The sequence below is a fragment of the Vanessa tameamea genome, chromosome 21 (genome assembly GCF_037043105.1).
Source record: "Vanessa tameamea isolate UH-Manoa-2023 chromosome 21, ilVanTame1 primary haplotype, whole genome shotgun sequence".
NCBI classification, from domain to species: Eukaryota; Metazoa; Arthropoda; class Insecta; order Lepidoptera; family Nymphalidae; genus Vanessa; species Vanessa tameamea.
The window spans coordinates 9,240,216-9,254,226 of NC_087329.1; the positions used below are offsets into that span (position 1 = coordinate 9,240,216).

Consider the following 14,011-nt stretch of genomic DNA (forward strand, 5'->3'; position numbering starts at 1 on the left):
TAGACAGCTAAAAAAATAATTTCTTAATTAAAAAAAAAATTTGCGGCTTTTTTCGTTACCTTCTGAACTAGTCAAATTAATTATCTTCGATTAGTTAATGGTGCAAACTACTAGCAGATCTGACAGCCATGAATAATCAAAATTAGTACCTGTGCGTCTCGGGACACCCGACAGAAGTGATAACTTACAACTGTCCGAAATACAACTAGCGCTGTGGGTTAGAGTGAGAGAGGTGGAGCCTGCCTGCCGCTGCCGTAGGCGTAAGAGAAAGGGAAGCCAGACAGACTGGCGCCGTAACGCGTTACGTAACGAAGCGGTTTACCCTCCCATAAGAAGTTACCACTTCAAAAATAACCCCGTGTATGCTATTAATACGGCGTAAACACTCAAATGTTTTCTGTTTTTTTTTTTAATTTTCTGCTTCTTCTTACAAAGTATTAGAAAACCTTTAATAAAAATACGAACGAAATCGCTTTAATTGTTCTCGTCTTATAAAAAACGTAACCGTTACAGATGGACATGCAGGAACTGATCGATGAGCAAATGAAGAACAAGCTGACGACCCAGGAGAAGCGCAGGAAGCTCCCTGCGCCGGCCGCTCCGACGAGGACCTCCAGGATCCTAGGATTTTTTCAACGGTGATCTGCTGTACCCGACTCTTGGTGCAACTCTCTCAAGCCATAAATAAAAACACCGCCACCATTTTATATCTATTTATTATAAAACATCACGACGTAAACATTATACCCGCTGCGTTGAGCGTTTTTACACCATTGTACAAAAATAATTTATCATCTGTAGTCCTCGTGGCCGCCATCTTGTTTCGAACGGATGCGATCGGTATTGCCGCGTTTTTAGGATATAGCCTAATTTTATTTTTAAAACCGTGTGATGTTTACACATTTGCAGTGATAGTTAGTGTCTTAATTAGATTGTTGATAGTTACTTTACGTGTAATTTTTAATGTTTTACTGAGTTTTATATAGATAATGAGATTCGTAGGTTACTGCACTCTAGTGGCTGATTAGTATTTGTCTTCGATTTGGGCATTCCGTACAAAAATAAATTAAAATTAAGAAACATAGCATTCCTTTTTTAAATCAATTTATATATATGGGCGGATATGGTACAACAGATGTTAAACCGGGGAAATCCAGGAGTTCACACACAAACTAGTTTTAATATTTCGAAATAAATACCGATAAACGAATTATGTAAATAATCACACGAAACGAAACGCCATTAATAGTACTAATCTATTTTTTTTTGCCAATCCCCCATTTTCTTAACTTACATCAGCCATCTTGTTAATTTTAAGTGCCTTTGAGTATGAAACTCTACTCCAAAAAAATAATGTAATTAAAAAAAAATCGAAAAATAACTGAACTTAATAAGGTAATCGTATTTATATATCAAGTGACAGGATAAAATAACATTTATATATAGCAAAATAAAAGAAATATTAAGGTCCAATTTAAGTACATATCTGTAAAAATATATTAAAAAGCAAAATTAAAGACGTTAACTAATTCGATATTGAAATATTATCTATTTTATTATAATAGACATCACTATTTTATATTCGAACGTATTCTATGTTTAGAAATTATTAAAATAATATATTATAAATTTAAACAAAAATGAGTAGAGTACAAGTGCCTCTCTTTTAATTACCGACATTACTTAAAACATAAATTGGAAATTAGTCTTTTTTTTTAATAACTCACTTAATCTGTCCCTGAGAAAAATGACATTTGTCAAATAAATACACAGATAATCAAGACGGAGAGAGATATTACTAAAACAATCCTTTTTAATGTCATCTGAAATATATGTGTATCACTATTCTGTCCGCACTGCTTAAAGGCATAAATTATGAATTCTTTATCATAATTCTTATATTATATACTATAACATATAATAAGTGCACAATAAACAGCTAAAGCTATTTGAGAAAAGAAAAGAATGTTTTAAATTTAATTAATAATAAGGAAGTATTAGTTATTACAAATATTTCATGCACTTTTTATTCTTTCCCTTTCTCTTGTAGCTTTGTCTCGACTTCAAATAGGATTATTTAAAACGAATTAAATCTATCTATAAGCAATTATATATTTATTATATTTGAGAAACGAGATTGTGACGAAATTCCCGTAAATATATCGTGACAATAGAATTAAAAGAAAACAGTCATTCATCCCTCTGTCAAGCTGATAAAAAAGCAAGATTTAAAAATCGAATATTTGAAAAATAAAAGATTTTTGGCGGCTAAGCAGTCTTACACGTTAACATTTTGTAAATAACACTTATTTTAGTCGTAGATCACTGGAAGTGAAATTATTAGTGCACTTTGAAAAATAAACGCGGAAGTAGAGGTAATAATTGTTCACTGAATACATTAGTAGCCATATTATTAACAATAATTAATATACAATAATATATACAATAACGATCTGCTGCAATCTTAGATTTAAAATATTAATCAATATCATTAAATTAATATCTAATATATTAATTCCTTTTTCACAATATATTTCTAATTATTATCCGAGTGCCTTAAATGGATTTAAAATATTGTTCATCGTACTGTTTACCATTCTATGAATAACTTTATATATATGCTAAATTTCCGTCAAGGCTCTTGTAATGTTTAATACCAAAATGCCTTTGTAAGTGCCTTAAATATAATAGAAATCAATCGTTTATAAAAAAAAATTGTTTGCCACGAATTATTTCCAAATTGTGCAATATTATAGAAAAAATCTATATAAGTATGTTAAATATATATGTGATATATTTATTGCAATATACTCTTGAAATAACTATATTGTATTGTAACTGATGTTCCAGACCCAAATCATAATGCTACTGCTATACATGTTTCGTTATACAAGCAGATGTGACTGTAACCTAAAATTAATACACTTGACACATTTCCATAGCAAACACTGTTAGAGCAAACATCTTGACACGAACGAGCGCACGGTAAATACGCAGAGTTCGTTTTAATAGTTGTCGTAGTTGAGTGATCGTGTTGCACGAGGAACCAACAGCTCTGTCATTGGTCGATTTAAAAGGAATAACATTATTTCGAGCTCGCGATTGGTAGATTCAGACGATCATTTTTGAACTGACCAATATATTGTCGTACGTGAGTAAACATGCGTAAACCCCTATTAAACTGTAAAATGTTCAAGATTTTTGCTGGTAATTTTTTAGTAAAATGTAACGTATGGCCACTTGTACCCGTTGAAATGTTTACATTTAAATCATCCGGCACACTGATACGCTCAAAGGAACGTCGATGAACTAAAGTGACCGTCGAATATCCTTCAAGGGAGCCACTGTAAATTGCTTTAATGATATCAAAGTTTGATTCATATTATAAACGTATGTAGCAAACACTATCCGGTGTTACGCGAGTAACACATCAATTGGAGACATCTTATATAAGTATATCTATCTAATCAGAAATGCCGATAGAAATTCTCAATGATTTTTCGACCGCACTGTACGTATACGTGGGAGTCAGTCGATGTGAATACCAAGAACTTAACTAAAATCAGTTAATAATTTTCTTTACAATCCTAACAATCCTTTATCAATCTCCTGCCGTTGGATAATATGAATATTAGTCGTTTTTGCTACATGCTTTTATATTATATATGAACCGACTTTAATATAAAGCTGGACCGTACACGCGTGTGGTGCACTCACGCACGCAACTCAGGAGCAAACTTTATATCGCTCTGTTTTTGCGCTTGCAAAAATGTATGTGTGCGAATATAAAAGATTGTTTTGTTGCAAGTGTGCGCACAGACTTATTAAAAATAGCAAATCATTAAACAGTTCGCTGTAAGAGTTCTATGAAAGTTAATTGTTTGCACGCACGCGTCTACAGGCCTGGCGAGTCACACGTACTGCGTCTATTTTATCTCATAAAATTATGAATATCTTAATATAATAATATGTAATGAATTTTATTGTGTGAGATTTTTTTTAACTGAGACTGAAGTCAAGGAGTTTACAATGGTATTATTTTATTATGCAATTTTTTTTTATTATTTACCCTTATAACACTATGGGTAAGTATATGAATATTTTTAAATGTGATCTATCAAGTGTTTATTTTTTTAATTTACTGCATGAAATCGTAAAAAAATACACACATATCTTAAATAATATTATAAAATAAAGAATTATACAAATAGGTATTTCTATAAGCACAAATTCGCGTATTGATCTTCATACATTCCATTTGTATGTTTTTTTTTTTTTAATTTTTCAACGACATCGTCTTATACAACAGCTGTAAAACCTTCTTACTATTAAATGGGAACATTAAACATACACGATCCATATAACATAGGCATCTCGCATAAGTACTTAAATATTGTAACTTAATTTTAGACCTAATGATGACTAGTTTGTATTTACATTATAAAGCATTATGTGAAATTATTAATGAAATAAATAAATTGAGAATTTATATTTTTGTTTTTTTTTTTTTAATAAGAACCGTCTTTAGGTATAGTAAACAATTAATCTGATATCAGATACAAAAGTACAAAAATATACATTTAAAGCTTAAAACTAAATACTATTATATTGGAAATAACCTGAACTCGAAATTATAGTATTATTAGACATTTAATGTATAATATTTTGTTTCCAAGGTTGATGGCGCATTAACGATGAAGGATATATAACCCCCACTGACGAACTGGGCGCCAATTCTACTAACAAATTTTACTTTATCGAAATTATTCGAAACATAATCTTTAACGTTCAATCGGTTTCTTATTCTAATAACACAACAATCCGGTTGCAGGTCGGCCGAAGTTGGATATAACCGAGATCATGTCGTATCATACGTAAATAAGTAGAGTTAGCACTCAGTTACGATTAAGCTGAGATTTATTTTTGTAAAGAATAGACTCGAACATATTATAAACGTTATCAGTTAGTAGAATTTGTCCCCAGTTCGCCCATTTTCCAGTGGATCTATTTTAAATACCTATATGGACAAAAGTGCGCAACACTAAAAAGGTGGTACCGGCCTGTCATCTATAAGATATAGGAAAGAGTAATAAATATTCTGTCAAAATATTGATATTTTTCGAGTTTTGCTAAAGTGACTGTTGTTTCATAAATATTATACATATTTATTATAAAAAATGCCGTCTCAAGTAGAACAGAAGACTATAGACCCTGAAGCTGAACTCAGCAATGTACAACGAACGGTAAAACCAATTCAAATAATTATTTTTGCTTCTGTTCGATTTTTTCAGTTGACGTAAATTTTAATTCAAGAATAGGATTTAATAATAAACAATATGATCTATACAGCCTGTGCCTCGTGGTATATTGCGTGGCATAGGCTATATTTGCACTAAATTTTATTATACTCCGCAACGACAAGGAACAAAAGGAGCGCCGAGATTCCAAGGGATGCCAGAAGTTAATGACACATTTTCCCAACTGTAACTAAAATTTGCTATATAATTATATATTTTATTAATTTATAAAAAAAATGGTTACAGAGTACTATGCGCACAGTATTGGTTATTTATTAAACATTCGGGCATTATATTTACAGGGTTAAATGAATGCAAAGCTATCACAGCTATTTAATCGTATTCTCGACATGTTATTTACAATTTCAGTTCCAAAAACTGGCGCCCATGTGTAGCGTGGAGAAGCGAGCAGGAGGTATACCACAGCTGGCGCCCCAGGAAAAGCAATTATCCATCCTCGCTTCTGAATTGAGAGAGACTCTGCTTTGTATCAATGTTCGTTTTATTTTATAATCTTATCGATATTATTACTAGTATTTGACCTTAAAAAATAAAGTTTCATAATAACGATGATAATTTTTTACAACTTCTTTCCCCCCGACTATGAGGAGGGGGTTAATCTGTTAGGTGAGTGCCCTTTTCCCTGTGTCACACGACACAAGCATAATGTCATGATCATCGGTCGTGTAGTTAAGATGTGAAAGCATGACCTATAATATTAGTGTAATTATTATTGTAACGAAATACGAAAAATATATATATAACTTATCTTTAAATAACTAAGAAAACGTGTAATTGGACCCGCATATATTAAGGATGACTCCATAAAGACTGCTATTAAAAATATAACAATTTAGGAACAGTTACTATATTTAACGAATATTTATTGTTCAATGTACATCAGATATATTATAGTTTTTAAGTTACGTGTAATGTAAAGTTATGAGCCGTTAGAGGCGTTCTTATAGGTGATACATAGGATTTTGAAACGTTTTAAATTACGCCTCGTAGATAATTCTGTCCACCGATGTGCTGCAGCGCCAGCTAGTGGCAAGCTACAATAAATCCATATATGATCAATCATATGAATCGTTCCAACAGGCTCGAACTAATCTATTTCTCTCAAACACTTATATACACCAACATTTACCTTATCTAGATCCATATAAAGTTGTAAGATTTAAATGAAGTCAGTGTGTATTTTCCTGTTGAAAATATTATACCTCCTGAATATTGTAATACTGCACATGCACAGACTGAGCGTCTAAATGTAAATTTTTCCTTCATTATTCATCCAGCTTGCAAAAAAAGGTCAGCATGCTCTCCGTGATAACCTGAACAAGTCTGGCACTCGGAAATCCATCGTCGACTATGAGCACTTGGAGAACGAACTAAGAGACGAAAGAGCGCAGCAGGCGGAATTGGATTGCTTGAATTATTTAGCACAAAAACAGCTCGTGGAACTGCTCAAGAAAGTACCCACTGAGGCTGATGTATGTAACCCAATATCTGCAAATTGAAGTCATATACATGATCCAAGTAATATTTAGAGCTAAAAAGACAAAACAGACCATCTCTATTCAATAGTCTTTTTTCAATCAAGTTAATATTAGGGTCTATTTTAAAATGAAACGGGATGACTTGGTGAATTGTAGGCACCGAAAGTTACTGATTGCATCAAGAATTAAATTCTCACTCATTCTCATTTGTGTATATAATTGGCTTTTATAAACCATCTCATACTATTTGTCCAACAGTTGAATCCATTTGAGGGATGTTACTATAACGTACTTATCCAAAATATTTAAATACTATATAAAATAATAGTTTTTAAGATGTATATGTATATCCTTATACATTGTGACTATTGGCATATGGTATGGTTCGAAATTATTAACTTAATATTGTCAACCAGAGACATACATGGCTTACTTAACATTACATTTACATTTGAATGCTATATGAAATTAGAAATAACTTACATACCAATTGTTCGTTGTCAGAACAGAAAACTAACAAATGTAGAATAGTTTAATGGAGGGATAGTCTTATGGATATGTAATTTCGGATCTGGATATGGATACAATATATATTCATTCAATTTTTCAGGAATTGGCAATGATTGAAAATGCGAACAATCGTTTACGACGCATGGAGAACCGTCTGGATCTTGCGACAAAACGTTTTTGTGTCGTTAACACTAATAACAAGAGCGTTCGTGAGGAGATTCATAGGCTTCTTGTTGAGAGGTTTGATACCGAACACAACTTCATTTATCAGCTTTCGGTGCTGTTTGATAATGCAGCAAAAGTGATTTGTTCATGTATATTATAAATTAGTCTTAGTTTGTACTAGGATTGAAGGCGGGAAAATAACAATTAATGATAGTGAATGATAATTACTCACTTACCGCACCGCATGTTAATACCGATCAAAATATACTAATATTTAATGTATCCAAAATTAATAAGAGCACCTACATCAATTGTTACAGGAATGATTTTAATATACAATGGAATCGCACTATAGGCAAATTGGTGAAGGGTAAAGAATATCTTATGGATATCTTTGAGATAGCCGCCAATGCTTTTGGAGACAGGGATGAGTGTTGCAGGATGTTAGAGGCTTTAAAATGGAAGGGGCTGTTCCAACTTAATAGAGATATATCGGTCTGATGTTTTCATTATCGTCTTAGCGCAAGATTTCACACAATAGTTAGAGCATTGAAATATTGGTTATCCCGATATTGTTGTGATAAACTGCTTCAAAATTCGAGAAACCAATTTTTTGGCTCGTCACTTGACTTTAAAGTTATCTTTCCCTACTAACTAATAATAATATTCTTATTTGAGGAAAAAGGTATTTATTGCTATTTTAACTTTCAGGAAAACGAATGTTTTAATGATTCAGTTTAATTTTAGGAAATGCAATCATTTGAAGGGGAATTGAACCATTTAGCGAAATTAGAGGAGTTTCTTCGAGTTAAGGGTTCCCGAAGAATCTGTGAAGCTGATGAAAAAGAAGAAATTAAACGACAAGAAGAGGTACAACGCTGCGAACAAGAAATTGCAAGGCATGATGCTCTATTAGAAGAAATCTTTGTAAGTTACAAACATGAAAATATTTCTCAAACTAGGAGCTCTGCTTAGGAGACCATTACAACTCCATTAAGGTACCAAAATAGTAAATATAAAAAACTAGGATTTCACAATGCAATTTTTTATTTATTTACTGACATTGACTATGCAAACGTACGTATCCCAATACGTAAATTTTATCCTTGTAGAACTATGCTGGCTCCGATAGAGTGGTGACTATTATAAATCATTTTAATGCGTCTGAGATACAGAACTTCTCAACTTTTGTGCTTCTATGTGAAGTACTACAAGAATCTATCATGATTAGACGGGATCTTGAAATATCAAGGCAGAGAATAAGTAAGTGATTTGTGATGATTGATGATTAAAGCTGTATTATTTAATAAGTAACAATCCTAACTTATTAAAGGCCCTTTCTGGTTAATGCTGCATTGTAGGTTAGAGCACGTGTGATATATTTTCTACCAACACATGCACGTTTCACAATGGTTTGTTTTACCGATGAGTAACACGCACTGAAACAGCGTAGTGGCTTAAGCCTTCTCCTCATGAGAAAAAGCCTTAGCTCAGCGACTCTTGCCCGTATCGATCCATTAGTCAATCTGATATTTTCGAAGAATAACAAAGCAGATGTGTCCTATGTAAATCCAAAATTCAATCAGTTGATCAAAATTTACTGGCCCTGTATTATGATCACTAATATATTAGGGGGCCTAATCCTGATCCAAATATTTTTAAATTTGCCGAATATACATTTTAATCATTTATTAAAAATACACATATTTTTCAACACAAGATTATAAAGATGTTAAAAAGGCTACTTGTCGACTTTCAGGCAGGACATATTTAAATCATTAAATTTAACAAACATATTACTGTTCTCGATAGAATCTACATTCCGAAATGAGCTTTACTTAATATAGTTCTGAAAAATGACGATTTAAAAGTACTCGTAAAAGCCTACTTGAATAAAGTATATTCTGATTTATATATTAAAGTGGATCAACGGGAAATTAACGAATCTCGCGAAGAGACCCAAGATAAGAAGTTAGCCGCGCTGATGGCAGAACTTGAAAAGGAGAAACAAAAGACACAACATGTTAACGATTTGAGCAACAACGCTGATGCGACAATACTGAAAGTGTTAAAAGGAATTGATGATCTTGTAAGGTAAGGAAAAACTTTACCATTAATTAAGAAATGCAGTGATTCAGATTGTAAATTTATATTTATAAAATAATAAATATAGTTGCAGCATCCATAAACAGTTATATTTCATAATCTAAGTAACTAAGGAATATAATAAGTCTGATTGAATAAAAATAATCGTATAATTTTATTATTCTAAGTCGCTCATGGCGCAAGCCTTTAAAAATAATAATAGTATTTTTTTACTGTCCAAAACATTGCACGACTGTTTAGCGCATACGGTCGTTTAGCACCCATTAAAATATCATAAATCAATACAATTCCAAAAAACCCTCGTTGAGTTGCGAACAGTACTCTTACCGATGTCGCTTGACGTTGCCTGTATTAAAAAAAATGAGGCGTTTTTCTTGTAAGGCCTAACGAAAAGCAACTACTCTGCCAATATACATAAAACTTATAAGGCGATACAGTTCTTTCGGAGATTTTAATATATATTATTCCTTACATCCTTAAATTCAGAATTTCATGTTCTTGTAAGTCATATCTAAGAGCAATTCTGTCCAAAGGAATCATTCTATTATCATTTGAAATAAATAATTGTAAAATCCTTACTATGATACGTGTTTCTTAGATTGGCGAGATGTGACGTAACGCCGCTGTTAGGTTTATTGGGAAATCATAAGGAAGTAACGAAATGGAACGTGCGTAAATTTCTAAGAATCTTAGAAGCAGACGTTAAAGTCCTTATTGAAGTTGTCTATGGCGCTGTCAAGGTAAAGATAACTTTCGGAAGATATTTTGTCCAATAGCTTCATTATAATTAAATTTTCACATCACGAAATTTACTTATGTTACAGCTCTATTGTAATTTCATTTTTGATTATTGTCGATGTCCTGATATGATTTTTTTTTCACTACAATATGCCTATTCCTGTCAGAATACCGAATTTGACCTTAAAGTTTCAATTAAAGTTGTTGCTTTAGTAACATATATTATATGATGTTATCAAAATTGATTTATCTAAATTTAACTTAATGTGTCCAGTGAAATTACGTTCTACTCGTATGTGTAATGGAATACATCCGCACAAAATGAGAAAATTGACAAAATTCCTTGCAGTTGTAATGTCGCGGCTATGGAGTGTAGAGGTAAGGAGAAGTTTATCATATGGGTTACCTGAAAAAATGTACCAAAATGTAATAAATAAAGGTCCCTCTAAATTAGTTTTACCATCACACGTGACATTGGCGAAAAAATCTGTGTCTTTTCTGTACAAATAAAAGCCATAAAAAAATATATTTCGTTTTACTCTACCGAGTATTAGCACGTTCCCTCAAATTTGATCAATCTTTAACTCCGCCAGCTAAACTTCATATATTTTAAGGGACACTTTTTAAATACAAAGTTACTTCTCCTTACCTCTACATTTCATAGATTATAAAACTAGTAATTTTCCAGAGATTATAAAATTAGTAATTTTTCGATAATGCTATTATTATAAATTAAAATATATAGATATGATATAATGTCATAAATCACTAGCACTATCGAATTGGGTAGAAGATCCACAGGATTACTCTACTAACTTGCTTTAATAAAACAAATCTGTCTGCAAATCGGTCTGCTTTATAATCTCGATCAATCAACTAGACTAAATACCATTAAATTAGATATTGTATATTAAGTAAAACTATGGACATTTTCCATCATCCATTTTCAGCCTCCAGCTCCTACTCCCAAAACTCGAAAAGGTCCAACACCAGAAACCACTAAACTTGTTGCCGACCCTTACGTTGAAACTCTTCGTCCTAACAGAATTGAAAAACTAGTTCCTTATCAACCATGCGCTTAGTGAGTTACACTTTTAACCGGTTGTTTTATATGCTACTTAATACCGTAATTTTATTCGGAGTCGTATCTCTCAGATCGAGCCACAATTACACGTTACTTACTGGCAGATTTTTACGACAAGCCCCCTTTCAGATGCCAACCTCGTTAGGAATGTTTTTCTTAATGGGGTTGGCTATATGTCAAGCCTACATGTGATTTGGACGCTTAATGGTTTGATCGGATTTGGAATGTATATAACAACATTGCCATAATTAGTCGGCCATTTCACATAGATATTTATAATAAATTATGCTCTAGTCACATATGCTTCTTTCCTGTAACGAAATATAATTTTATAAATATTGAATCGTAATAAACTTTTCATATTTGTTTATTTTAGTTGTGTCGAAGACTATATAATGAATTTAGTGTTTGAGACACCGGCAATTCCAGCGGATAAAGAATATGTGCAAAGTATATTCCATTTGGAAGATGTCAACACTAAATTTGGAATTTATACTTTAACAATACCCGCGTAAGATTTTTCCTTTATACTTTTAAATGATAGACGAACAAATAATCCGAATATAAAAGTGATATGCTCCGTGTAATACTAAAATTTCAAATAAAATTACTTGTTTCAGTAAACGTCATCCGTACAGAGGACCGAAAAAAGATTAGAAAAATTGTCAAAAGTGCTTTTATTGCTGTCATTTTAATAAAGTTAAATATATAATATTTGTAACGATTCAATTTTATTATTATTACTTGAAACGAAACATATTAATATATTTTATTTTATTTGGTAATTTATTTTAATATATACTAGCAATATAGAACAATAATTACATTATATTTTGCTTGGTGTTATAATTTTGTGACTATATTTATTTTAACCAAAATTTTAATGCTGTTTGGTCAACTGTGTGCTATTTGTATTTTTTTTAAAAGATGCTGATGTGATAATTTCATTTATTCTTAAAAATATTATGATATTAATTATGATAATTTATGCAAACAAAGTCGAATTATATTCTACTAATTTTTCAAATATAATTTTTTAAATTTGAATAGCAAACAACTTACAACATTATAAATTATATTTTTTTGTACAGGGAACACTGATTATGTGTTATACGTTTGGTTGTGTGAGTGATGTCTTGAACTCTCCGCCATTGAATTTCATTTTAGCCGAGAATTGAAATAGGGTGAACCTTTCGCAATCGGCAAAAATCTTACCAATCCTTTTTCTATTTCTTATTCTATTTAGTCATATTTCGTGCACAAACATTATATCCAATGGCAGACAGAGACACAGATGAGTTAAACATCGATAACGTAATAAAAAAATTATTAAAAGGTAAAAGCCAAATAGGTTCAGTAAAATAGACAGTAAAGTGTTCATAAGTTGTTCTTGTGATGTTAAAGTTAATTATTTTTTTGTGTTTTGTATCAGTGAGTTTATTGTGAGTTTTATAAGTGTTGGTGAAATGTTTATATTTTGTTGTTTTCAGTGCGAGGCGAGAAGCCTGGCATGAATGTACAGTTATCGGAAATTGAGATTAAAGGGCTATGCTTGAAATCACGAGAAATATTCTTGTCACAACCGATATTACTTGAGTTAGAAGCACCATTAAAAATATGTGGTAAGTTGACGTTAATATTTAAAAGTACAACATTTAAATAATTCGCTTTCTAACTTTCTAAGATCTTATCACTTTCAAATTCATTTTCGTACTGCCTGTTCTTAATAAAAAAAATCTCTACCCCCAAAAAAAAAATCACGAATGCTTTACGTGTTATATATAGATGTTCAGTATATTTTTTGTCGAACAATTTGTTTTTATCGATACTCAAACTCGATATAACCCAAACATGTTTAAGGATATAACAAGTGAAATCCTCACGTTTATTATTTACATTTTCAAATAACGTTATTTTCGTTTATATCTTTCCCTAATTGTATACAAAAGTTATGTTTACCCCATTACCCCACATAAGATGTATTTATTTCATATATGTACATAAAGTAAATATAATATACATATTAAAACAATACAGAAGGAAAATGATACACATCACAATATTATCTGATATGCATATCTATAACCAACGTACATAACTTTCATTACATATATTTTGTATGCTAAGTTTTTAGGGACACATAAATATTAATAAAGATACTTACAATTGAGTAAATGAAAAATTTGAAATATATCAGTATTGTTTGTTTGAACTCATCATCATCATCATGAGTCATTTGTTTACCTACTATGTTATACCGACGATTATATGTATAGTACACAACTATTTTTCTTATAAAAATAGTTTTAATTTTTATTGTAAAGTTCATTGCTCCTATCTACATTCAACAGATAATGTAAACTAAAGATTAAACAGATGAAAACATAATTAGTTAATTTCTCTTTCTTTGTTACATATGTATGTTGTGTAGTGATTATATAACTGTTTTTTTTTCTAATATAGTAGTCCAACCTTGACAACTTTAGATATTTGTAAGGTTAATGCAAATATTTATTAAAACCAGTATAATGTGATTTTAATTAGCCAATATATTATTTTCATATGGCACAGACAAAATGTGTGTTATTCCTTTTTCAAACTTGCAAATGATT

General features: G+C 31.2%; 3 protein-coding genes across 4 annotated transcripts in view; all 3 read left to right on the forward strand.

The window, feature by feature from the left end:
- The window catches only part of LOC113395519 (bicaudal D-related protein homolog), a 107,027-nt gene extending 102,538 nt beyond the window's left edge, over window positions 1–4,489 (forward strand). Inside the window, exon 9 of the mRNA XM_026633114.2 lies at window positions 514–4,489. Within this exon, the coding sequence (XP_026488899.1) occupies window positions 514–642 (129 nt within the window). The 3' untranslated portion in view covers window positions 643–4,489. The remainder of the gene's footprint in view (window positions 1–513) is intronic.
- A 639-nt stretch (window positions 4,490–5,128) lies between these two features.
- On the forward strand, window positions 5,129–12,116 carry LOC113395474 (uncharacterized). Its single transcript, XM_026633057.2, has 12 exons — window positions 5,129–5,243; window positions 5,667–5,792; window positions 6,596–6,790; window positions 7,407–7,546; window positions 7,792–7,966; window positions 8,219–8,398; window positions 8,584–8,734; window positions 9,394–9,565; window positions 10,176–10,317; window positions 11,266–11,396; window positions 11,776–11,910; window positions 12,020–12,116. The coding sequence occupies exons 1-12, from the start codon at window positions 5,178–5,180 to the stop codon at window positions 12,054–12,056; spliced, it is 1,650 nt and encodes a 549-aa protein (XP_026488842.2). The 5' UTR covers window positions 5,129–5,177; the 3' UTR covers window positions 12,057–12,116.
- Window positions 12,117–12,484: 368 nt separating this feature from the next.
- LOC113395475 (serine/threonine-protein phosphatase alpha-2 isoform) overlaps window positions 12,485–14,011 on the forward strand; it is a 34,239-nt gene continuing 32,712 nt past the window's right edge. For both annotated transcript variants that reach the window (XM_026633058.2, XM_026633059.2), the window contains exons 1-2: window positions 12,485–12,735; window positions 12,890–13,021. In XM_026633058.2, coding sequence (XP_026488843.1) covers window positions 12,675–12,735; window positions 12,890–13,021 — 193 coding nt within the window. In that variant the 5' untranslated portion in view covers window positions 12,485–12,674. The remainder of the gene's footprint in view (window positions 12,736–12,889; window positions 13,022–14,011) is intronic.

What these genes read in the sequence shown, in the direction of transcription:
- LOC113395474 (XM_026633057.2), top strand. Translation starts at nt 5,178, where the DNA reads ATGCCGTCTCAAGTAGAACAGAAGACTATAGACCCTGAAGCTGAACTC. An exon ending in AGACTCTGCTTTGTATCAAT is followed by an intron (nt 5,793 to 6,595) that starts GTTCGTTTTATT and finishes TTATTCATCCAG; the next exon opens with CTTGCAAAAAAAGGTCAGCA. An exon ending in CTCTATTAGAAGAAATCTTT is followed by an intron (nt 8,399 to 8,583) that starts GTAAGTTACAAA and finishes TTATCCTTGTAG; the next exon opens with AACTATGCTGGCTCCGATAG.